This window comes from Heterocephalus glaber, unplaced genomic scaffold (assembly GCF_053883595.1).
Source record: "Heterocephalus glaber isolate CG9 unplaced genomic scaffold, H.glaber_assembly_v1.0 deba00000546, whole genome shotgun sequence".
NCBI classification, from domain to species: Eukaryota; Metazoa; Chordata; class Mammalia; order Rodentia; family Bathyergidae; genus Heterocephalus; species Heterocephalus glaber.
The window spans coordinates 5,937,875-5,964,552 of record NW_028258147.1 but is presented as its reverse complement, the minus strand read 5'-3'; the positions used below and the strand labels follow the sequence as shown (position 1 = coordinate 5,964,552).

The following is a 26,678-nucleotide window of genomic DNA, read 5'->3' as shown; positions in this document are numbered from 1 at the left end:
TTCAAGAATGAGAGAGAAATGAAAATTTTCAAATAAATAAAAACAGGGACAAATATTCTGTTCAAGAAAAGTTTTAAAAGACAGACTTCAAGCAGAAGAAAATGATTCTAGATATGAGGTGTACATTTAGGAAGAAAATGCAGAACTCTGGCATTCTGAGAAAATCCTCAGAGGAAAGCTTGCTTACCTCTCAGGTGTCTGTCAGTTTTTATGACTTTTGGGGAATTTGTAAATGCTTGTTTTTGTGCTGAACCAGTGATGCATTTTTTAAAAGTTATTAAAAATATGTTATCTAATTTTTAAAAATCCTGCACTTAAGTTGTCTCATTTGGACAGTAGTGTGTCGATATCTAACTTGCCCACCCACAGGAAATAAAAGTCCTCCAACAAAATGTCTTTAGGGAAACCTTCCCTCAGTCCATGTGGACAGTGTTCAGATTCTCTGTTCACACGCACCCGCTCTTTTAGCACATAGAGCAGCTCTATTTTTACATCTACCTGTATGCTCTTTAATTACCTACTTACTACGTTAGAAATATCAAGGCCAGGGCTATGTTGTTCTCTATTTACTCTCAGACCTGTGTAAGGCCCTGGCACATAGTAGGTGTTGAGTAGATATTTATTGAGTAAATGATTAATGAGCAGTTAACTATGAGTGAAAAATCAATACGAGCCCCCCCAAAACACATCTGTGGGTCTCTGCATCAACTCCAGCTATCAGAGGCAGTGCATTTAACGCTGGTGAATTCCCTTTGAACTCTGCTGTGCAACACGATAGCCATTCACCACATGTGGCTATTTAAATTTTTAATGAATTAAAATTAGATAACATTTAAAGTTCAATTCCTCAGTCACACTAGCCACGTGTCAGGTGTCTAGTGACTACCTTATTGGACAGCCTGAGCATGGAATATTTCCATCATCACTGAACATTCTATTGGAAGTGCTGCTGTAGAATTCTCAAGAATTCCTAAAACTGCTTCTCTCTGTCTCTCTCCTTCTCTCTTTTCTTCTCTCTCTCTCTTGTGTTCTTGCTCTCACTCTTTTTTTCCCTCTCTCTCTCTCCCATCCCTAAACCAAGTACACAGACAGTTGTCTCATTGTTAGTAACTTAAAATGATGCTTTTGAACAAGACGATGCTGGGCGCTTTCAGTGACTAGTACCATCCCCACCTTTTTCTTTTCAATTCCTAAGCTATTGTTTACCAGCACGATCTTTTATTCCCATTGCTACTAAAGCAGCTTGTTCCTTGAGTGGAAGGCATAATTGCTTTCTTTTCTAGGTCCTTAAACCCTTCGCTAATGTTACTGTCTGCGAGAGTTCCCGAAGCTGGGGTTCTAGGAGACTTCAGTGCATCTGAACAGCTGACCCATGAAATAATGGAATAAGGGAGCAGAAGTGGGGAGTGAGCAGGGCATTCTGTCAATAGACGAGCTTCCCTCTCCGCACACATGGCCGGTTAATTGGCCATTCTGGGAAGGGATGCATGGGGAAGGGGCGTCTGAGAATCACCAGTGACAGTTAAGTGGCCTTTTGTTGATGTCTTCTATGGGACAACTTTGTTGCATTTGTCTCTGCCTTTCCTCTACCTCCTGTGGATTTTCTGTTAGATTCATCATTTCCATTCAGGCATCATCTTTTCCTTTATCCTTCCAATATGACGGCTTTGTGTGCTGCTTTATTCTTGCTATTTCCAGACTATAAAGTGGACTGTGTGGGGCTCCAGCAGGATGGAGAAACGGTCTGTAATAACGACTGCCGTGGTCTTCATATCCTGTGCAAAACACACTGCCTGTCCCGACAGAATGGTGATTCCCTGAAGACAGAGACAGGGATCTCGGGCAAATTGCTTCTCATAGAATATATATCTCCTCCCCTCCCCTCCCCTCCCCTCCCCTCTCCTCTCCTCTCCTCTTCTTTTCTCTTCTCTTCTTGTCTCTTCTCCTTCTCCTGGCTACAGAGTAGGGACATGAAAGGCAGCTGAGATTAAGAGTTAATGCCTTTGAAATAATAATACATTATGTTTTCTAGGCTTTGCCAAGCCAGTTCACCCAGGTTGTCTCATCTAATACCCCCCAAAGCCTCAGAGGTAGGGAGGAGAGGTGTTATTAACCTCACCTGACGGACAAATTAGTTTACTAAGATTTAGAGAAATGAGATCAGCAGCCCCAGATGTTTTAGACAGGAGCTGAGCCCCCAGTTCTCTGTCTCTGAGCCCAGGAACCTTTCAAAGACACGCACGCCCTTATTATGTTAGGAGGATGTGGCCTGGGGACAGTGTGCGTGGACAGGGAAGGAGAAAGAGTGCAAAGGAGCCAATTTGGTAGAGAAGGGAAGAAAGGAGTGACGTTCTGGGGCCGCTAGCTGCTCCTCTTTTCCTGGAGATGGAGGACTTGAGGCTCACAATGAGGCTGACCCAGTCACTGTCCACACCCCCCCACAGAGGAAAGAAAAGCTGAGGGCCTTTTGTCCTCTTTCTCTCTTCCTCTTCCCTTTTGCAGGAGATTCACCTGGGGAGGGAAGGGTGGGCGGTTGGCCTGGTTCTCCCAAGTCCTGGCACGTCGGAGGCATGCTGGGTGCCTCCCCCTGACAGAGCCTAATGCCCTTCTCAGGCCAGGGCTGCCAGCTATTTTTAGGTACTGTGCTGCTCTGAGGCCTGGGCCATTCCTGGGCGTGTGGAAAGCTCTGGAAGCTCACCTGGAGTAAGAAGCATGCAGGGCAATGAAAGACGAGGCCCAGGCCCCAGGCTGCCCCCTGTGGACAGGTGGATGCCTCTGCTCTGCAGCTTTATCCTGGCAGCAGCTTGGGGTCAAATGAATTTCACAGGGTAAGTGATCACTCCTCAGCGAGAGGGAGGATGGACTCAGAGCAAGGGCACCTGGCTGTCCCAACAGCTATATGTGTGTGGCTGTCTTGCTGGGACTGGATCAAAGCAGAGAAGTTAGGACATCTATCCCCATCTAGAACCCACTTTGGGCTTCCTAGCGTCTCACTCTTTTGCTCCATGCCCCTTGGTGGTGTTACTATCTCTTCCCAAATCTGGGATGCAGGGATAATTTTCAGGGTTCTAAGAATACCCTGAAATCACATGTAATAGTATATGTATTTCTTTGGCAGATGAAAAGTTCATATTTTCCCTTAGATTCTTAAGGAAGTTAGTAAACTCCCACAAAACTATGTACTCCTACCAAAAATGGTGTGGTATTGTCCTCCTTTGAGTAACAGAAAGTTTTAGTATGTACATATCCTGGGCCCTCTGTGAACATGAGCCTCCCAAAGATCCCAGAAGGTAGATACCCCACAGATTCTCCGTGGTGGAGAAGAGGAGACACAGCTCAGAGAGGAGGTTCGTTACCCATGGTCTCAGAGAGTCAAGGAGAGAACTAATACCACCCCAGGCATCAGGTGCTGGTGGGCACACTGCAGGTGCTGGTTTTTGGTATCCTATCCACCCAGCTGGAAGGGAAGGAGGAGCTCAGGTTCTCCCACTAAAGTGGGATGGAGTTGTCTGATCTCCTCTTCCATGGGGTTTGGGTACACCGTGGCCTAGTATGAAGAGCAGTTGGGGCTGCCATTGGTTCCTCCAGCCCCTGTATCTATTCCTTTTGTTCTGTATGTGTGTGTGGATGCGCACACCCAAACATGTCAGTCCTCATAGTCCTTTCCTACCCTTTCCCTGTCTCAGCTTTAGGTTCATCAGTAACACTGACAGGCTTTAGTTAGTCTCCTGGGTGGTCTGGCCTGGGGGCTGGAGAGACCCCTGGCTTTAGGCTGAAGAGCTGCCTGTCTCCTAGAGCTCCAAGTCCTTCCTTCCAGGCCCTTAGCTGGCCTCCTGTTCACTCTGACTCTTCTGAGTGACACAGTCCACAGAAAGCCATCTCCACAGATTTGTCTGCTTTTGCTGTGTTTTTTCAGAGACCAGGTTCTTCGAATCCTGGCCAAAGATGAAAAGCAGCTGTCACTTTTCAGAGATCTGGAGAACCTGAAGACCCAGAAGGTGAGGACTGCTCAGGTCTTGAGGACACCCTTACCCCGCCCAGTGTCCTGCACCTTGGTTCCCTGTCTTCCTCCCCACCAAACCTGCCCTCCTGAGGTCTCTGCCAACAGTCACAAAACTATAGAAAAGTCAAATGTGGCTCCCCTTCAGGAAAGCCTGGGCACACTTGCCCACAAAGTTGGGAGGGCTTTTTAGGGTGTGGCTTCTCCAGTTCTCCCTCAGTCCTGCATCGAAGGTAGGGGGCTGCTGAATGGACCCTGAAAATGGATCAAAGTTCCTAAAATTGAATCGGAGGCACATGTCCCTGGAGGGATCTACATAGCACCAAGAATGGACACATCTGCTTCCCATTGGGATGGCTCAGCTTGGCAACCTGTGTTTTACTTGGGTTCATCTCTGCCAGCCCAAGCATTTGTTTCTGACAACATTTGTCCTTTACAAGTTTTTACAAGGGAAAACATTTTCTTTGAGTTTTAATAGAAGGTTTTGTTTGAAGGCTGTTAAAGCAATCAGATACATCTGCAGGTGGTCCAAGGTCCTTGTTCCTGAGTATCCCTATCAGTGAAGACTCATCACACTTTCTAGGTTTCTGCATTTTACAAATTGAGATACATGTAGGACATGGGCTCAAGATTAGGCCTTTCCTACTTCTCCAGCAGTTAGGAGCAATGATGCCTCTTTCTCTGACCTGGGTTTGTCCCAGATGATGAACGTTCTCACCTTTAGGAATTCTTTGGGGTCTTTAGATCTAGGCCAAGTAGCAAAGGGCAAATAAGGAGACAAAGTAGGGGGGGCACTTGGTGACTTGGGGTTTTTGTTTATTTACCCTGGTCTTTCCATTCACTATAGTGTTTTCATTATGGAACTGGAGCCCTTTTAAGTATAACAAGGAACCATTTGGCTCTCCAGGGTGACTCCAGGAATGCCAAAGGAAAGGCAATAAGTGCATCATTTTTCTTTTCTTTGTGAACAAGCTGGACTTCTGGCGTGGCCCAGCCAGACCCAGCCTTCCCGTGGACATGAGAGTTTCTTTTCCTGAACTGGATGACATCAGAGCTTACCTGGAGTCTCATGGCCTTGTTTACAGCATTATGATTAAGAACATCCAGGTGAGGTCTCACCCTGGCCCACAGGCAGGGGTCTCACCTTCCACATTCCTTACACCCAGGCTGAAAGTGCACACTTTGCTTTTGGATCTCCATCTGTGTGTTTATAAATTCGCCATGGAAGGAACTAGATCGCACATCTCTCAGAGGACATTTAAACCTAAGCACAGGGCTCATGGGGCTGGGGGTACTCACAGTGGGGCAGTGGTAGGATGCTGCAATGAATTCTCTCAGGGAGGGGTTTGGAGCTAACAGCAAAGCAGGAGACAGGAAGAATGCAGACAGGAGGAAAGCTCTCAGGTCTTTCCTAGGCCCCTCTGATGGACTTTGTTTTTGACTGCTCCCTCCTGTCTCCCTTCTGTTTCAGCCATGCACTGCCCCGGTGGTGGTGTTGGTGGGATTCATTTTCTCTAGAGAAGCTAGAGGTAGTAAAAGAAGCCTAGTGGGACCCTCGCTACACTTTCCTCCTCTGATGCAGGGCTGTCTGCGGTGGGCTTCTCCCACAGGCAGGACTATGCCAGAGGGATGGCTCTGGAGGAAGCCTGCAGACCTGGCCCTGCATCTCAGCACCCTAACCTCTGGCCTTCACCCCACCTGACACTGCGCAGTCCAGCACCTTCTCTGAGCACCAGGATATTCTGTTTCAACCGTCTTGTCTTTAGTGATATTCAAAGATCCTCTGAAAGGTGCTGGCAGCCCAGCTTCCTTTGGAAATGATTCTTTTGGGCACCACTTAGCCATTCAGCCTTCCACTGCATCCTTTCTCTGATGCTGTTGCTGGCCATGTACCTGTGGAATTGTATCCACAGAGATTCATTCCCGACCATGATGTTCAGCACTAATCTCTTCTAAGGGCTCCGAGTGTGGGAACACAGAGCCTCCCAGAGTACACACACTTAACATCGAATGCCAAGGGATAAACGCATTAGACAGCATTCCTTTCCCATGTGAGCATAGGGCTGGGGCACTTGGTCCATTCAAAGTCCTTTATCCCTCATCAGGCACATCTGTTTCCCTGCTCAACATGTGGGGGTGGGATGTTTCTCTAATTAAATCCCCCACAAACAAAAATGGAGAAACTTCCACAGACAAAAGAGGCTACCACATCAAAAGAAATAGAATTTAATTCTCATTTTTAGTTCATGCCTCTATTTTGAAGTTTGTATTTCCTTGCTTCTGCTGCACTCTGGGAACCCTGCAGCATTTGGCAAACAGATATGCAGAAATCTTAAAAACTTTCTATTGAATTCTGCACATCAGGGACAGTCCCAGAGTCACCTCCAAGCCTCTCCCACTGGCTCTGCTGGAGTGGTCCTCTCTTGATTTCCCTCCCATCCTCCTGGGGTTTGCAGTCCCTCCCGGGAAAATGTCCTAACTGTGACAGGCAGGATTTTCCCAAACAAGTCGTGATCTGCTGAGCACCAGGCACTGACTGCTTCCTGGAGACCAAGCTGTGGCTTCCAGGGTGCTGGAAGTGGGCGGCAGCCATTGTTCCCAGGGGGTTTGCAATGATGGTGGGGTAAGGGCCCAGGAGAGGACTTCCGGGTGCACCAGCTGAGGGATAGGAAGGGCTCTACATGACAGAGGGGACCAGGCTTATTTCAGATATTGATGCAACAGGCTTGATTTTTTCTCTGTCCTGTGGATCATCCCAGCCCCCACACTTGGCACAGTAGCCCCCATATAGTGAACCCTTAATAGTTATTCCCAGAATGAATTACCCTATTGTTGTGAGACAGGCATGTGCTTACTGATGTGCTAGTCTTTTCTCCCTAGGCCCTTCCCTCTACTCCTCAAGGTCGGGTTGCACTGGCCTTACCCATCTTGATACCCCTGCGGCTTAGATGGTGCTTAATAAATGTTAGTCGAATTAATGGATGTGATAAGGAAAGGGAGGAAGAGAGGGTGTGTTTGGCACTGGGGCCAGGCTGAGAGAGGGTGAAAAACCTTGCTTTTGGCTTTCATTTTGGCCAGAGACTTGGAAGATTTTTAGGACAGGAAGTGCCTGTTCCCCTGGTTCTGTGATCAGCAGGTGCTTGCGAAAAGATAAGGTGGGTCTGTCTACTCACTCACAGACACAGAGATGCCTACTGTGTGCTGAGATAGGGCAAGGCACTGGAAACACAAAGATACAAAAAAATCCAGGGCTGTATCCAGGGGAGTTGGAGAGTGTGGGGGATGGGGAGGGAGGGAGTCAATCGGTGATTACAATGGAGTGGATGAGTGTACTGATGGAGAGGGAGCAGGTTGCTATGGGAGCAGAATACTAGAGGCGCTGCATGTCTTGGTGCTGAAAAGGTGGTAATTACGGTGTGTGGCGGCTGCAGAGTGGGGAGGGGGAGGGGAGGGGAAGGGAGCCCCCTCCCTGAGTGGCGACCAGGCTGGGGTGCACCACGAAGGGCACCTGCTGCCCTGTGAAGAGGTCAGGATTTTATCCCAAAACCATGGGGAAGACGGTAAGGGGCTTTGATCAGATTTGCATTTCAGAAAAAGCACTGAGACAGTGCCAATGTTGAGTTGGGGACAGGCTGGGGAGAGACAGGCAGGAGGATGGTGAGGAAATTGCAGTGGGCCAGGCAAGAAATTATCTGATTCTGAGTGAGCTCTATTTGCATTTAATTTTTCTTCACCTCCTCGTTCTTTTCAGCCCTTTCGTGCTTTTTTTTTTTTCCCTAGAATGAGTCACCATGGAAAAGCTTCACTTGAGCAATCAGCACTGTGGATTTTAATGGCTTTTTTTTCCTGATTACAAAATTAATACATATTCATGTTAGATAATTTGGAAAATAAGGGAAAATCACAAGAAGAAAACAAAAATCACCCACGCTCTGACCATCCAGAGCAGAATACAATTTGGTAGAAATATTGCTTCACCAATTCCCTCTTCTCTTTTGGATTATTCTCACCTGCATACAAATAGTTATTTATCTCATCTTAAAGAAATCTTCTCTTGATCCCCATCCCTATCCCCCCTCCAGCCATCACCCCATTTCTCTGCTTCTTGTAAAGCAAAACTCCTGGAAATACTGACTTTTTACCAAGGTGGTGCTCACCTTGGAAAGACACCTGCCCCCCATTTCTCCAAAGCTACGCTTGACTGACAGTGGCAACAAAATGCTAAGTCCAACTGCTGTCAACTCCCCATGTTCACTTTTCATAATCACGCTGTCCTGTTCCTCCCGAATCCCGTCTCTGCTCTCTAGGACCCTGCACTATCCTGGGTTGTCCTGGCTCCCTGCTTCCCCTTTGCCTGTAGTTCTCCTGCTCCCTCACCCGGGATGTGGCACAAACACATCCTACCTCCTCATGACTTGCTTTTTCTCCTGGCTCCAGCCTGCACCTCTCCCTGAACTCTAGATTTCTGTATCTGGCCCCCTCCTCACCATTTCCACTGGGTGTCTAGTGGGCATCTCAAACACTGCAGGTCACCCCAGTTCCTATCTCCTCCTCCACAGCCTTTCTCAGCTCAGGAAATGGCAATGCCATCCCCCCAAGTCGTCCAGGCAAGGAACTTGGAGTTGTTCTTGACTCTTTTCTTACACCCACGTGCAATCCACCAGCAAATCCCTGAGGTTCTCCCCTCAAAATATATCTCCGCACACCAAGCCTGAGTCTGCAAGCCATTCTCCCTCAGTTGGATTAGCTACAGTGATCCTTTGAAAATCTGTAAGTCCAGTCCTGTCCCTCCTCTGCCTGAAACCCTTCAGTGGCTTCTCTCCAACTCAGAGTAAAAGCCAAAGTCCTTAAAATGATCACAAGGCTCCATATGATCTATTCCCTGTCCAACAATGTGGACTATTCTACCCCTTGATTATTCTGCTGACACACAAGGACCCATGATGTTCCTTGAACTTGCCTGACCCATTCCTGCCTCAGGGCCCTTGCACTTGCTGGCCCTCCATCCTTGGAGTGTCCTCCCTGCAGATATCTGCATGGCTTATTCTCTCACTGCTTTTACAACTGCATTCACGTGTCACCTCCTTTTCCCCCACTACTTCCCTAACTCTCTGACTCCTCCCCCTGCTTCACGCTTCTTGGCATTTTCCGCATTCTCATGCCCTATACAATTTACTGCTTTCCCTTGTTGATTTCCTGCCTTTCCCACTAGACTGGGAGCTCCACAACCAGTTTTGTTTGTTGGCTGAATGCCCTGGTGCCCGAAGTATGTGCTCAACAAATACTTGTTTGCTGGATGGAATGGTTTTAAAGCAGAAATGCTGTGGGCTGGTGTGGGTGGATGTTGGCCCTAAAGAGAAGAAGCAGGGAGGCTTGGAGGAGAAGTCAGGCAAGAAGGGAGCAATTGTGGGCAAGACCTTAAGGGAGAGGCAGAGTCTGGCTGCATCAGGAAGGCAGGAGCGGGGGATTTAGCTCAGTGGTTTTGCTGCCTGCTGAGCGAGAGCAAGGATCCAAGTTCGATCCCCTGTACCAAAAAAAAAAAAAGAATTAAAGCGGACCCAGGTTCCTAGGTTGGGCCATATGAGGACAGGTGCTAACTCAGTGCTCAAGGGGGTATCACTTGTCACCCAAACCGGACAAACACATATTCCCTCTGGAGGAATCCAGATCTCCTTGTCATACCTCGTAAGGCTCCATCACAGCGGCCTGGAGTCACCCCAACAGTCACTGTTGCCCCTGTGGCCATCGCTGGTATCAGCATCATAGCTAACATTTGTTAGCATTTACTACATGTCAGGCAACATGCCTTAGTTCTTCCAGTCCACATGAGAACAATTTAAAGTACGTGCTAAAGTATGCGATGACATGACCATCATTTCATGAGGGGAACTGAGGCACAGGGAAGTTAGTAATTTATCCGAGTCAGTGACAGTGTCCTAACTTGAGACAGCCTGGCTGACCCACACTCTCTGCTCTTGTGCCAGCTGCCTCCTTCCTTGTCGTTTTTGTGTTGTTTTAATTTTGCCCTTTGGTAGTGCAGCCATTGGTTTTCAGCCTTGACCTCTGAGGGGCTCCGTTCTAACAACTAAAGGTCTGCAGCCCCTCTCCCTGAACAACCCTGCCTGTGCATTGTCATTGCCTCTGCCTACAGCGCAAATGTGAGGTGAGGAAGAGAAAGCCAGAGATGAGCCAGGACACTGGCACCATGGAGCTCCCCACTATGTTTCTGGGAAGCTCGGTGCTGACATATCCGGCTTGCTCCAGGCCTCAGCTCCACCTTCAGGCCCTCAGGCTCCTGCTCTCTTCTACCCTGGAGTACTGTTCTTTACTTAGTGCACCCCTCCTTCCTTATCCTTGTCATAAATTAATTGGCCCCAAAGTATTACTGTCTCTGTTAGGTTATGCCTTCCAGGGAGGCAAATGGTTAACTTCTGAGTTTCTTGGTCAACTTCTGAGTTTCTTGGTCTTTTTTGCTTTTTCCTGAGGAGCCTGACAGGGCTGTAATTAGGTATCCTGAGCCCACAGCAAGGCCGCATTCTTAGCCCCCCCCCCCCCCCATTGACTCTGGGAAGGGAGTAAACATCTGTGCAGTGTTCTAGCCAGAGTAGATTAGTGTTCCTGGAATTGAGGCCCAGCTGTGAGGCCAAGCATTCCCAACTCATAAGAGGGTGTCATATCCATTCACAAGTTTGGGAGGGTGTTTGCAGTTATTTTCAGTGTGGTGCCAGACCTTCCATTTGCTTCCAAGCTGTTGTTGAACACAGGATGGCCTCCTGGGAGCCCTTCCTGTGGCTTCCCTGGCTATGTGCGAAGAACTGGGTCCTCTGGTCCTGCCTTCCCAGTTTCTTCCCTCTGCCTTCCACCCTGCCTCAGATCCCCACCAGAACCTAGTGCCCTGGGCCAGCTGCTGTATTTGCAGCTGTTCACCGCAGCTGGTCATCAACCAACCCATAGTGGTGGGCACATCGGTCATGGTGGGGTGCTGAGATTTCAGTGTATTCCTGAGAAGAAGGCACATTCCTTCTGGTAGAGCTTCCCAGGGTGGTACTTGTCAGGGGTGGCCAGCATGTCTAACTTAACCAGTAATCCCAGCTTTTCCCAAGTGGGAATGCCCAGCCTAGTCAGTCAGATGGAAAACATTGCAATTAAAATTGCTTAGCATGTAATTGGTGCTCAAACATAAAATAAAATGAGCCTCAGACACTGATTTCTAGTCCCATTTTGAAATCTATGAACTTGAGAGTCATGAGCAAGTGGGTTGGGCCTTCAGGGATGTGTTAGTCATGGACCCTCATCTGTAGCAGGAGGTGGGGGGACCCACTCTGTCAGTCTCAGGATCGAAGCCCACTGCTGCTGCTTCACATTAGCCATTAGGGTTTTTGGGTTTGGCATTATTTATTCACTCATGAGTCCTTACTCATTGAAGTAGGTGAAGCACATTGTCAAACTGAAAAAATAGAGAAAAAATAATTGCTTGAAGTTGTATTCTTCTATCCTAGTAGGTATTATTAGCATTTTGGTGTATATATTTTTGGCATTTTCGTGTCTTATTTCATTATGCCTAGGGGTACTTGGTTTTCATTATCTTAAAAAACTTTTTACTTGCAAGAATACTACAATGGTGTTTTTCAGCTGTTGTTAACATTTTGCAGATTTGTGTCCTCTGTTTCTAAAATATCTATATCTGTCTGTCTGTCCATATATAGAGAGGTATATCTATGTGTTTACATTACCACTGTTGGCCTTTAGCTTTGATAGCTAGCCTCAAGGAACCCAAGGCTAGAAACTAGAATACATGGTTCTTATCTCGCCTCTGTCACTTGTCACTAGTTAGCTTTGCCATTAAGTCATATCATCTCTCTAGTTTCCTTTTTATCCCTAAAATAAGAAGAATTAATCCCTGCATTGGTGTCTTAGTTACTTTTCTTGTTGCTGAGACAAAATACCTGACATCCAAAGTTAAAGGAGGAAAGGTTTATTTGGGCCACAGTTTGTAGAGCTTTCAGTCCACAATTGACTGGCTCCAAGGCAGGGTGGCATGGCAAAGAGGCATCGCAAAGGAGAAGCAGTTCATGGCAGGCAGAAGGTAGCAAAGCAAGCAAAGGACAAGACAAACCTCTTTCTGTCCCTTATATTTTATCCAGGCTACTGGGGTTATGGTGGTGCCAAACCAATCAGTGAGCTGTTTTAGTAATCACCTACTCTTAATCCTAGCACCCTTAATCCTAGCATTGCACCATGAATCAGTCACACACTCCAGATTCAGTCACTTTTGAAAAAGCCCCACCTATGAGTGCATGAGGCTCTGGAGGGTACATCTAGACACAAACCATAACACCTGGGATCTAGTCATCTGACCATATCAAGTTAGATCATGAGCAGAAGGATGCTCTGTAAACAAGAAGGCTCTGGCCCAAAAGAAAGATCATCCAGACTCACTTGTGACCTGGAGCTGTAAACAAGAGACACTTTGGGGTTGACAAGGGTGCTGATCAGCATCCTGTGTGACACTTCCCACACTGGACAGTCAGTGCTGAATCCTGGGGTGCCTTAGCCCCTGAGTGCCAGGATAAGTTTATAAGGTTGGGTGAAGAACACTTGCCCAACTCACCGTGACCAAAGCTAGGAAAGTATCCAGGATGTAGGGAGTTTCTATGGTCACTGGGAAGTGCATATGAGGGCTGACTACCAACACCAAACTGGCACACAGAACACTGCATTTTGCTCCCTCATATTTGTGTTTAGAAGACAGCTGACATGGTACGTGAAAGATCACTGGGACACCAATCATGATTGAGACTGTGTTTGTCCATACCTGTCTTTCCAAATGGTGTGGACACCAGTTGTCTAGGCTACTTTCTAAGAGGTGGTAGAGTTGAGTGTTGGAAGTCAGAGGAATCCTCTGCTCTCCCCTGGGGGTCAGTGCCCATGAATCAGCCTGGGTCCTGATTCAACAGAATGTTAATGAATGTTGGCAGTAGACCAAGAATGTCCTTTCCAAAATGGCGTCATACCCATTATTACGTTCTGTCCTATGAGGTAACAAGACAGATATTGCTGCCCCAAATTTCAATCTAGGGAAACTAAGCCCACAGCTAGTTCTACAATGAGTTGGTAGCAGAAGCAGACCTAGAACCTGGCTGTCCAGACTCCTTATCTTGTGCTTATTTGAAAAATGACAGTGTGAATGCCAGTCAGCCAGCAGAAGAGTCCCTAGCACTAGTCTTTCATCATGTGGCACATTTTCACAGTGTCTTGGTCCCCCATGTCAATGCCATCTTTATGCACAGACAACCAAGGCTGGGGTCCAAAGTGGCAGGCCAATCCAGCCCTTGCCTGCCCTTCTGATGCATGTTCCATCTCGTAGGAGCTGCTGGATAAGGAGAGGGAAGCCATGGTGAAGGCTTGCCGACTGGAGTGCAGCACCAGTAGCTTCAGCTACTCTTCTTACCACACCCTGGAAGAGGTGAGCCTGTCTGGGTCAAGCTCCAAGCTCTCTCATGCCTCTGATCCCCTTACATTCCAGACTCTGACAGAGACCAGTGGAGGTCTATGGGAGGCTGTGAACTTGAGAAGACATTAGACAGTCTGTTAGGCACTCAGCTTTAAGTGGCCCAGAATCCAGCACACAGATAGAGGGGACTTCAGTTCAACAGTACAGCCCTAGGTGGTATGGAGCAGAATAAAGAGTCTATCGGGCAAAACACTAACTACTGGGCAGGGATCTATTATGGGCCAGAACAGGGTCAGCAGAAGCTACCTTGATATCACATCCTCTGGTTAGGGATCCACTGACTTCTCCATGACCAGTTTTGGTGTTTGGTGGCCTCACCTGTAGTTGGTTGATAATATAAGGGGTAGGAAGCCAGGCACATTAGAGAATCAGAGTTGCCTTCACTTGGAGAAAATTCATGATCACAGTGAGATAGCTAGGGCAGATATGACAGATGGTGACTTGTTTATAAAGGACAGTGTGCAGGAAAACATAAAGGAGGGAGCAGAGATAACCACTCCAGAAGGAAACGCAAGGCACAGGTCTCAATTTTATGTTAAGGACATAACATTGTCAGTATTGTCCACTCTGTTATTATCATCATTTTTCCCATTTTACAAGGTCTATACCAGGGGATCCATTTTCTTATATTGCTTAATTATGTGTATTGAAAGAACAAGAGAATGAATTAAAATGGCTGCCTAATTACTGATACCAGAGATCAATAAAACATGAACTCTGCCTTCGAGTGGCTTACAGTCTAAAAGGGATTAAAAAAAAAAAAGATAGGACTGGTGATTTAGCTCAGTGGTTCCAGCACCTGCCTCAAAAGCGAAAGGTCCTGAGTTCTATACCCGGTACTAAAAAAAAAAAAAAAAAAAAAAACGATAAAGAAAACAACACTGCAAGGTGTGTGTAAATCTGTCAAATGGACTGAAAGGGCCAAATAATGAAGGTGAGAATTTCCAACCACAGAGAGTCATGGAAGCCCTGGCTGGGGACTTGAGCAGGCTCAGCTCCTGCTCATCTCCCAGGCAAAGGTGAGTGCTTCTGTGCAGGTTCGAGGGCCTGGCCATTTGGCCAATCACACTCACTGCCCTGAGCACCGAGGGCATCTTCAAGGTTTAGACTCCCAAGGGAGTGGAAAGCAATGCAGAGAGTAGATGAGGATAGGGAGGAGAATATCAGAGGCATCTTGGGGTTCACCTGTCTCCCTGATTACCTACCAGTCTGACAGACTTCATTTCTTCCAGATCTACAGCTGGATCGACAACTTTGTAACTGAGCATTCAGACATCATCTCCAAAATTCACATTAGCAACAGCTTTGAAAACCAGTCCATTCTTGTCCTGAAGGTAGAAGCTCAGGAACGACCCAGAGACTACAGTGACAGCCTGTGGCCTAAGGTTGAGCTCACAGAGGCAGTTGTGGGTGGGAGTTTTGAGGAGAAGGAAGGCATGTACATCCCTGTCCTCAGGCGACATTGAAGTGAAATGTGACACTGAGGGACCCACCCTTGTAGTATGGACAGGTGACAGTGTGGTGACCAGGCAGGAAGTAGTGGGAGGGTTGCTAAGGAGTTGCAGCTAAGGAGTTCCAGCTACAGAGTGGCAGTTGTCTCCCTGGACTGGGGGTGTGGGCGTGAGTCAGTGCTCTTCCTGTTGCCTTGGTTGCTTCACCTGCTAAATAGGTAAAGTTAGGTACATAGAGGGTTCATTTGATGATGACTGAGGTCATCTGGCTCAGGGCATCCCACAGATAGGCCTGAGTCTCTGGAGAAACCTCTCGACCCTTGACAGGGGCCCCCAACAAAGAACTTGAGCAAACTTGGCAACTAGAGGGCCCTTGGCATGAAGGAGGCAGGATGGATGAGCACACCAGAAAGCAGTTCTTAGCAGGTGCCTTAAAAGGTATCCTTGGGCCCTGCAGGGCACTTGATGCTAGATTTGAGGAAAGATAAGCCCTGCAGCCCTCAACCATGCTCAGCTGGACACTCCTAAACAGCCTCATGGCCTCATCTAACTTGGCCCTTGGCCTCCCCTGTTCTGCTTCCATCCCCCCACCAGACGCTGTCACAGTCTCTCTGCAGTGTTGTCTAGGACGTCGCTACTGAAAGTAGTCCTTGCACAGAAGCATCCCCTTCCCTTGGGAGTGTGCATGTTAGAGATGCCAAGCCTCAGACCCTCCGGCAGCCCTGCTGAATCAGAATCTCCCCTTGGGCTAAGCATATCTGGCACAGGGAGCCATCCCAGGCAGTGTCCATGGCTCCGGGGCCTCCTTCCAGGAAGCCCAGCAAGAGTTTCTTTTTCCCAGTTCAGCACTGGAGGCTCTCAGCGCCCCGCCATCTGGGTAACAGGATTCACTCCCGGGAGTGGATCATTCATGCCACTGGCATCTAGACTGCCAAAAAGGTTAGCAGGGACCTGCAGCGAAGGGGCACCCATGACGGGGGCTGGAATTGCTGGGGGGGCCTGCTTGAATATTTAAGTCACCTCCTGTTGAAAAATTAACCTTCATTCGCTCAAATTCAGGGTGCTCTATCCCTGCCTGCCCTTTGGAACAGCTACCAGGAGCTCTGGCCTTTTGCAGCACAGAGTCCGTGTTCATCCTCTGCCTTCCAGTTGCTTAAAATTCAAACCTTTGATTTTGGATGGCCCAATGCCACCTCTTCCTGCAGCTACTGGCTGTGCAAATGTACTGCTCTACCTCCAAGGAGATCCTAGCAGGGCCCTATACCTCTCAAGATTTCTTACAGATTGTTAGCAAGTACGGCAAAGACCGAGTCCTGACAGACATACTGAAAGTCATGGACGTCTTCATAGAGCTTGTCACCAATCCTGATGGGTTTGCTTTTACCCACAGCATGGTAAGGACATGTGGGAACTTGGGGATCAGAAGTCAGTTCGGGGGAGGGGGTAAGGAAAGGTCTCCATGGCCTCTGGAGCCAGCCCCTGCATAGAGCCTCGCTGGGGGCAGGAGGACTGCTCAGTACTGCAAGCATGGCCTCTTGCACTCCAACCCCTGCCCATTGCCCAGAGGACACCTTGGCAGCTTGTACTCTGGCCTCTCCCTAAACCTTGACTTCAACCACAGTGTATCCGACCTGCAGCCGTGGCCCAGCCCCATCCTGTCCTGGGGGCTCTTCCCTCTGCTCCTCCCTGCCCCACCAGACCGCTTTTCCTCAGAGTGCCAGCATTCCCATGCCCTGGGAAGTGGACCCAGTGAATGAGGTCACTTGACCTGGGCTTTCTTAGAACTGCTTGTGGCGAAAGAACAAGTCCAGCAGACTGGGAGTCCCCTGTATCGGTGTGGATCTCAACAGGAACTGGAAATCAGGCTTTGGGGGTGGCGTGAGCTGTGGTCCTGGGCAGGCTCTCCCACACTGTCAGGTTAGGTTGCCTCATACTTGGGAGGCAAGGACAACACTGTTAGCTAAAATATGTGCGTCATGGTCAGGGCAGGCAAACATGTGCCCAGCATTGGCCCTGGGCTATGGCAGGGGTTGCATGTGCGTGTCAAATATACACATATACAAGCTTTCATGGATCATTAAGGGAGCTCCCAGCTCTTGAAATGAGGACAACTGCAAGGACCAAATCCTGAACCAAGCAGGAGGTACAAACTAGTCTTGCCAGTCATTCAAAACCCAGAGTTTACAGTACATCCAAAATGTCCCTAGCCCTTCCCTAAAGGGAGTACAACCCAAGGAAATGTCCCTGAACTTATTCCCTGAGAGTTGTGACCTGAAATTTACCCTGTGGGAAGGTCAGAGTAATAGTTCCAAATAGAAGGAGCCAGATTCCTACCACTGGAGCTAGTTTTGATTTTGGGCCAGTTACTTTGTGACCCTGTGTAGGGAACAGGGGAAGGGGACGTTACCAGAGCCTCTGCAGTGAGTCCTAATCTCCTGCGAGCCACGGCAGCACACGGCGAATTACAGGAAAGGTAGACAAATGAGACTGAGAAGAAGCTGAGCTTTGGGTCTGATCAGTGCTGCTCTGGGCAGCAAAGACAAAAGCCCCCAGCTTACCGCACCTTTGATTCAGTCCATCAGGAGAAACAGATGTAACAAATGACTTGGGGAGAGTTCAGTACATCCACGTAAACAAGGTGTAACAATCCAAGAACAGTGAGGAACTGAGTAGATGTTTGTTCCTCCCAGGATGTCTTCAGCTGGTGTAATCTTGTCCTGGAGCATCACAGCATCACTGGATCATTGAGGTCTCAGTTGTGACCCAAGGCCAAAGTGAATTACGTCTTGGAATTCCATAGCTGGGCTGTAGGCAGGAGAACTAGGCTCACCAAATGATTTTTCCCTAAAATTATGTAGCATTGCTCCCGACATTTCTCCCTTTCTTTTTGTTTTATGTGAAGGTGTTTTAGGAAAAGCAAGCACACCCAACAATGGCTTGTCCCTATGTATTGCGAGGATCTATAGTGTGTTTGACTGGCTTAGCTGTCTATAATAAGCATAATTTCTCTTAATTGGGGCTGTAAAAGGATTAAAAATCTAACAATTTTTTTTTAAACATTGGGTTTAAAAACTTAAAACTTTTGTTGAACTCAAATAACTACTGTCTTTAGTTATACTTTTCTACTGGGTGTTTAAGACCAAGTTACAGTGAGACCTATAGTAAATAAAAATCAACCTCTTGCTCTCTAACAAGGTCAATTGAGTCTCCGCAGACACTGTCTTGGAACCATGCATAGAGCCTCTTAGCTCCTCTGTCAGTGTCAGCCATCAGGATGTGTCACGGCCTTGCTTGACCATGTTGCCTTCTGCGAAAGCATGGGAGATTTTTTTCCCCCAAGTGCCATTCCTTTAGCACACTTTTTGTTGTACCTTTACTGTTTTGGTGTTCAGCAACCTCCCTGCTGCTCAGGAGGTTGGGTGACTCACCAAAGATGCAGGATCTTGGAGAAAGTTCCTCATGACCTGGATCTTTTTGCTATTCTTGTTGACCTTGGAGGGCCAGGGCCAAAATATTGGTTGCCTTCTTAGCCCAGGTTCCTTTTTTAGTTCTGGTCTCTAAACTTGGTTGTTGAACACCCAGAAGAGAAGATCAATAACGTTAGCATTGTAAGAGGAGTAGTGAACTGAACTATTATAATTTTACCTGGATATTAAGCATTTTGGAATAAAAATATAGTTAAACTGTTATTATTGCCAATTATGGTTGTTCTTGTGGTTGGATCCCTAAGTAGCTATCTTTTTATAGGATGTCATCTAAGGAAAATATATCAGCCTACAAGTGCGCTTATTATCATAGGTGGCTGGAGTGTAAGAGAAAGGCAAATATCTGAATCAAAAGGTTATTACCATAAACAATATATTGAAAGACCCATACAATTAGAGGGCATGAATACATTTTGTACACCAAAAAAGGACCAGTAATCAATATCACAGTTATGTTCCTCAATGTAGTTTGGTACCAAAAATATCTTTCTAATAACACTCTTTTGTTTATGCCACAGAAATTAATCTTTTGAAAATAACCAATGTAGACATATCACAATAACATTTTTAGAACTTAACCAATATAAACATTTTATAATAACATATGTAGAATTTAAATTTCAATGATAATCAATGTGATCAATTTATAATAACACAGATAGTATTTATTGAGGTGTGTCTCCCATAAGATTATGAAAACTACTAGGGGGTCCCTTTAGTGAATTAAGACCAGAATAATTATTTTCTGGGCAGCCTCTTCTTTATTCACTTAAGGGAGTCCCCACGGTCTCTATGCACTTCTTGGTGGCACTTTGATAAGTTAGCAACCTGGGGGGAAGAAGGGCATGCCTTTAATTTAATAACATTTATCTGTAAGCCAACCCAATAATAGGTGAATATCTTTTAAGGAAAAAAATTTTTTTTTTCAAAAGGTGAAAAGGAAAAGAAAAAAATTTGAGCTCAACTGTACAGATGGACAAACAGACAACAGACAGACATATAAGACAATTTATAAAATTAGAGTGCACTCAAATATATTTGGCCAAACTGAATTATAATATCCTTTTTATGATTATTAGATTTATAATTGTATATGACTAGTCAAAAACTTTAGTAGTCAATTAACAGATCTCTTGAAATTAGAATCAGAAGGAATGAAAGTGCTTTTATACTTGTAAATATAAAAAGAACATTTTCAAGTTGTCCCCCCCCTTTATAAATTTTTTACCATAAATCTATAATTATTATTCCTCTGGGGGCATCATCTCAGTACTGGGCCTCGCTGTGGATGTGTTGGTCGTCGCTGGTGAGATGGGTCACTCAGGTGCAGCTGGCTCATCGCTCTTAGCTGGGGTGCTATAACCCATTCTCCAAGATGCTGGCGGTTCCACCAGTGTGACCCACGGTCTCACATTCCGGGAGGGCAGCCACAAAGTTTCATCATTATCTGTCAGGACACAGGCAAAACCTCTCCCCCAAGTTACTAAGGCAGGAGCAATTTTTTGACATATGGCCTTTTGTAATCTTAAAAAGTTTAATAATTTAGGTTCTAAGGTAGAGCAGACCATAGCTCCTTCCAGTCTTTGAGTCAACCAAACTGCCTAAGAGGACTCACTTAAAATATTAAGAGGTTGGGGAGGAAAGTTTTCAATCACAAATATAATGGCTAGCAACTCTGACCTGAGCAGAGTGGACTAAGGCCCAAGTGGAGAGCATTCTGGGGGAGAGATGATCACCCCTTCGCCAGGCCTCACAGAGAACGGTACCCACATGTTCCCATGCTATTAAGTTAGTTGTCACTTCCTGGGGAAAAGATGGGACGTACATTTGTATGTCTCTTAACGAATCTATCACAGCATCCTTAGGTACTGGGTACATAGCTTGCTTTAACAGCGACTTAAGTAAGTTGGCAAAGTTACGCTGCTCCGATGACAGAGACTGACCCATAGTTGTAACTCAGCAAAGATAGAAAATTACCCCCAGCTGGACACACTTAACACCAGTGTCCTTCGTCTGAGTCTGGAAATCGTCCTGGGAGATCCGTCTGCTGTCACTCTTACTCCAAGTTTGTCTCACAGGCGAGTTCAACCCTGGATCCGATTCACATCCAAGTTGGGCGCCAAATGTAGGGAACAAGGGAAGGGGACGTTACCAGAACCTCTGCAGTAAGTCCTAGTCTCCTGTGAGCCACGACAGCACATGGCGAATTACAGGAAAGGTAGAAAAGTGAGACTGAGAAGAACTTGAGCTTTCAGTCTCATCAGTGCTGCTCTGGGCAGCAAAGACGAAAGCCCCCCCGCCTTACTGCACCTTTTATTCAGCACTCAGTACATCGGGAGAAACAAATGTAACAAATGACTTGCGGAGAGTTCAGTACATCCTGGTAAACAAGATGGTAAAGGTCCAAGAACAATGAGGAACTGAGTAGATGTTTGTTCCTCCCAGGATGTTCTCAGCTCCCAGGATGTTTCTTGTCCTGGAGAATCACAGCATCACCAGATCATTGAGGTCTCAGTTGTGACCGGAGGCCAAAGTGAATTATGTCTTGGAATTCCATAGCTGTGCTATAGGCAAGAGAACTAGGCTCACCAAATGATTTTTCCCTAAAATTATGTAGCATTGCTCCCGACAACCCTGAGCTGGTGGATAGGCAGGATGGTGCATGTCTGCAGGGCTGTATGAGCCCATTGCTGAGGCTGTGTGGGGAGCTTGCTCTTGAGTTCATTGCTGTTCTTCTGTGATTCTCTCTTCCTCACCATGCCATGGGAAGGGAGATTAGTTGTTGAAACTGAGCATGTCCCCTCCACCCCCAAAGCCCAGAGACAATACATGGACCCCAGAAATGCAATAGTTGGATGGGTGGGATGCTGGGTCCAGCCGAGATAGAGTCACCAGAATACACATACCATCCTTGGCCTCCAGATGTGGTGTCCACACTTTGTGGGGATGGGTGGGGGAGTTTGATCCCAGAGGGGACAGTGCTATTGCTATTGACATGCAGATCCATAAGCTGATGGTCAGACCCGTTGGCAAAGAACGTTCTAGATCTGGGTCCTCATGGCTCTAAAAACCTGGCTTCTTGTGGTCCTGTGCTCATTGAAAATTAAGTACCGTTCTAAAGCATTAGGATTGAGGCCCCCTTAGCCCACACAGTGGGCTCTGCGGACCACTGCTATAAGGAGTAGGACTGTCAGGCATTTCCGCCTTCATATGACCAGAAGTTTGTCCTGGGTAGGCATCCAGGTGGCCCTACAGCACCAACCACAGTCAGTGTCCACAGATCTTCAGATAGCCTAGCTCAGAGAAAGACAAATTACCTCTACAAGAAAATAACTTTTGTGGGTTTCTCCACAGGGGCGGGGGCGCGGAATCCCTGTACGTATACAATGTAAAAAACAATTATGGAAAAAAAAGCCCAGAGGGGCCAAAAACCTCCATAATCCCACTACCCAAAGATTACTGCTTTTAATAATTTACTATGTCCTTCCAGAGATTTCCCTTTGCTACAAATTACATTTTTAGAGAAGGAAAAATAAATAGCTAATGAATCCATTAGCAGGTACTTGTGAAATAGGCAGGCTCAGAGGACCTTGACTGTGAACGTCAGAGAGGCAGGCAGCTAATTCCCATTTGGTTAGGGGAAGATTAGTTTATTCTGCTTAGCTCAGACCAGAACTAATGGCCTGAAGTGTTTCTCCATATTTGGGCAAAGCCACCTGGTCGTTGGCAGGGGAACCGTTCTTGTGCGTGGGCTGCAAATGCAGACAAAGCTCTCAGCCTCCCTGCTCAGCTCATCTGTTGCTATTTGTCATTCATCAAGGGGAGCAGGTGCAGGAGCTCAGGGCAGACACAACAAACAGGGCCACTGTTAGCCAGGTCCACACCAGCCTGGGGGCTGCCCCTCACCCTCTTGTCCTCGGCAGGCTTGTCTCCCCTTCTAATCAGAGTCCCCTATGGCACAGGCGAGGACAGCCAACCAAGAGGGGATGTGCTCTCAAGTGACAGGATGGCCTCTGGGCTGGTGACTCAGGTGGGAACATTTTGTTTATGGATTTATGATTGCCTGGGTTTAACTGCGGTGTCAGGAGTAGTCTAGAGGCTGTCCTTCCTCCGACACCTGCCGACACCTGCCCTCACCTGCACTCTTGAGAGGACCAGTCTGCTGCATTGCTGAGCCTTATCTGAACTGGTCACTGGGCTGGTCTGCTGGTCAAGGGAAAAAGGGGTGCTCTGGTATCATCAAGTGGCTTCAGAACTTGGGAAGAGCCCTAGCCTCTGACCTAGGCTTAGATGCAGTTATTTCGGAGGGGCAGGGGGAAGAGAGGCTGGGATGGCTCCTTCCCCATATGTCTATAACCCACAAATCTTGACCAGCCCTGCCCAGCCCTCCACAACATGGCCCTTGGGGTGGGACCACAAGAAGAATGGAAGAGGGAAGAAGGAGATGAAGAGGGCATGGGAACAACTTAAACTTGTCAAAAACTAGAAGCACATTTCCTCTTTGCCCTTTCCTCCACATAGCCCCCCAAGAAGAATTTTCAAAGACTTCTTGCACTTATTCTCAGATCAGCTTCAGGCAACTATGGGGATGTGTTCTGTCCTTTCCTAGCCCCCAAGTCCATAGAGCTCCTGTGGCCATGGCTGTGGCAAAGCTTAAATGACACCAAGACTGAGCACTCAGCAATGAACTCAAGAAGGGCCAGCCAAAGGCACTGCTGCTCAGTAGGGGAAGCTGGGATTGGGGCAGAGACCTCAGATGCCCTATGGATGTAGCTTCTGAGGCAGGCCTGCCTTTCCAGTGGAACCCCAGTCAGGATGTACCCAAAGGACAAGCCCAGGGGCCTCCTTGCTGGGATAGAGTTGCTTAGTGTGGTTGTGCATCTCTGATCTATAAGACTAAGGTGTGCAGCAGTAACAAATACCCTTCCAAATTTCAATGGCTTAATACAACAAAAGTTCTTTTTCATGAATGCAAAATCCAGTGTGGGCAGGTGACTCTCCTTGGCAGGTCTCTTCCAGTGGTGGCAGAGGGACCCAGGATGCTGCTTTTATCTAAAATATTTTGCTTCTGCCCAGACAAACTGATTAGAGTGTGGGGAAGTCATTCTTGCTCTTAACAGACTCAGCCTAGAAATGATACATCATTTCTGCTCATTTTCATTGGTCAGAAGTGGTCACATGACCTGAACCAAATTGCAAGGGAGGCTGGGAAACATCAGGGAACATATGGGTATTTTATGAGGACTGTCTGTGCCACACCCAGGAATTTCAACCCTTTGAGTGGTTTTATTTTACTTCTAGGAAATGGTTCCAACAGCAGCTCTTGCTCAGAGACTTACCACAGGCTCTTGCCTCAGTCAGAGCCAGAGGTGGCCACCATTGTGGACTTCGTCACAGGCCATGGGAACTTCAAGGCTCTGATCTCCATCCACAGCTACTCTCAGATGCTCATGTATCCATATGGCCACTCTGTGGAACCTATTTCAAATCAAAAGGAACTGGTAAGACAGGCTGCTTAGAGCTTGGGGAGGAGACCTCTTCCTATGAAAATCTGTATCTGACACATTTCCAGAGGGTTCAGGCTCAAACTCCTCAAAATGAAGGTCTGACCACTAGATCCCATACTAGGAAGGACCGGAAGCTTGTTTTTCTCTGAGATCAAGTTCAAGGCTGGAGGTGTTGTTTTCCCTTCTCAGAAGAGCTGTCTGCATCATCAACTTCTGGGACTAAGTTTCTACTTCTCACCAGTTGCTGAGGGTGCAGGGAGTGTGGAAACTATTTTGAGCCCCAGCCACTCCTTCTCTGCTGTTGTCTTGCAGTACAGTCTTGCCAAGGATGCAGTGAAAGCTCTGTACAAGGTGCACAGGAGCAAGTACATTTTTGGCAGCATCAGCACTCACTCTGTGAGTGAGCCTCCCTGGCTACTGCTGCAGGTGCCACATCTACCTGGGGTCAGGCAGGTGCGGTCTGAGCTTATTGGTGGCCCGGCTGGGCCAAATCTGCCTGTCACATCTGGAGAACAGGGTGGATGGTGGCACCCAGGCACCTCCTACTTGGTGGTATCAATGCACAGCTCCTGAGGCCTGGCTTACAGCAGAGTTCCCTGAGGGGGAAGAGCCTCAGCCTTTCTCTCTGCAAGGGGAGAGGTGGGATGGGAGGTAGGGTGTGTCCTGGGACGAAACCTGGGCCAAGAAGTGTGATGTGGTCTGGGCTGGGTGGAGGTTTGGCTCCCAAGGCCCACTTTCCACATGTGATGCCTCTGTACCCATGTGACCCCATCCTTTCCTTCCTTTGGGGGAATTTTGGGGGCTCTTTTGTTTCTAGATGTGGCCAGCGGAGTCACTGTGGACTGGGCCTATGACAGTGGCATCAAGTATGCCTTTACCTTTGAGCTCCGGGACACAGGGTGCTATGGCTTCCTGCTGCCAGCTGCACAGATCATCCCCATGGCCCAGGAGACGTGGGTAGCAATGCGGACCATAATGGAGCACACCCTGAATCACCCCTACTAGCAACACTACTGAGGGCAGAGCAGGTGAAACCTGCCTCCTTCTCAAGGCCTGGGGCTCCTCCTAAAACCCAGGTTATACATGCTCTCCCCACACCCTTGCCCAGACCCCGGGGAAATAAATGCAGGTTTTAACAGGCTCCGCTACCTCTGGTGTTGGCTGCAACCCTTGTGGGCTCAGCATTGAAGAGAGGACAGAGGGTTTCTCTGCATCCCCAGAGGCAGCTTGACATGCTGGGGACCCTCTCCACTCCCCCTTTATCTACCTTCAGCAAAATGAGGGGCCTGTAGGCCTTGCCATTTTCAGAGTCTTTAGGGCCAGAATAGATATCTCACCCCTGGGGAGCTACTAAAACACACACTGTCCCAGCAGTACTGACATTTAACATGACCCTGCAGGGGACAGTGTTTGATCTAAAGAGGGAGACCCCTGGTAGGGGCATTTCTGGAGTGAGTCCAAACAGCCCCTACCTCCACTTGCCTCATTTCCCATGCTGGAGAGGTGCCAGGGGCACATTTCGAGGTGTCCACTCAGAGGACCCCACTAATCCAAGAACTGAATATGACCAAGTCACTGGTTTGTGACCACCTAGCACCCACTCCAGGCCAGGCCATAGGTAAACAGGCATGCTCTCTTTGAGAGTTAAAGGGGTGCTAGCAAAAGCAACCACCAACAGAGTGAAAAGAAAACACAGTGGGAAAAATTTTTGCCAGCTGTTCCTAGAATATAAACACACACACACACACACACACACACACACCCCTCAAATTTAAAGACCCAATCCAAAGATGGGCATCTAAAATGAATAGAGACTTCCCAGATGAAGTACAAACCGGAAATAAATATATAAAAAAATGTTCAACATCACTGGTCATTCGAGAGATGCAAATTAAAACAATACTTAGATTCCGTCTCACTCTAGAAAGAATGGCTATCATCAAGAGATCAACCAATAAGAAATATTGACAGGGCTGTGGGAAAAAAGGAACCCTCCTCCACTGTTGGTGGGAGTGTAGACTGGTGGAACCACTGTGGGATTCAGTGTGGCGCTTCCTCAAGAAACTAAAACTAGAGGTCCCATTTGACCCAGCTATGCCCCTTTTTGGTATTTTCCTGAAAGAGTTAAAAGCATCATATCAGAATGATACATGCACATCTGTGTTTATAGCAGCACAGTTTGTAATAGCTAAATCTTGGAAACAGCCCAAATGCCCATCAACAGATGAATGGATAAAGAAGATGTGATTTTTTTATACAATGGAGTACTACCCTGCCATAAAGAAGGAGAAGTTTGAGACATTTATAGCTAAACGGATGCACCTTGAGACCCTACTCTTAAGTGAAATAAATCAGACACTCATGTTTAAATATCAATTGTTTCTCTGGTGTGAGAAACTGAAAGGATAAATGTGGACTAAAATGTATAGTAGATATTGGGAAATAGGAAGAAAATGTTCAAATGGGAAGGGGAACATGGGAAAAGGGAGGGGAGAAAGAAAAGGGAAGGAAAACAAGAAAAAGAATGGATGGAAAAAAAGCTTTTGTGAATAAGGAGGGGAAGAGGGATTGAAGGGAGGGGAAGGGATTGAGGAAAAAAGAAGAGTCAAGATATATCATGTACAGGTACAAATTCCCTATGATGAATACTATCATTATGCAAATCTAAAGGGTACCAATAAAATTAATCAAACAAATGAAAAGGAGTTAAAGGGGTGTTAT

The 26,678-nt window shown here is 47.2% G+C and overlaps 1 protein-coding gene across 1 annotated transcript; it reads left to right on the top strand.

The window, feature by feature from the left end:
* The first annotated feature begins 2,712 nt into the window (after nt 1–2,712).
* Cpa5 (carboxypeptidase A5) lies at nt 2,713–26,678 on the top strand. Its single transcript, XM_004856332.3, is given in 12 exon segments — nt 2,713–2,828; nt 3,917–3,998; nt 4,973–5,107; nt 13,368–13,466; nt 14,747–14,848; nt 15,807–15,846; nt 15,849–15,904; nt 16,249–16,359; nt 16,748–16,838; nt 23,752–23,951; nt 24,270–24,357; nt 24,775–26,678. Coding segments are annotated over 12 exon segments (1,308 nt in total). The 3' UTR covers nt 24,963–26,678.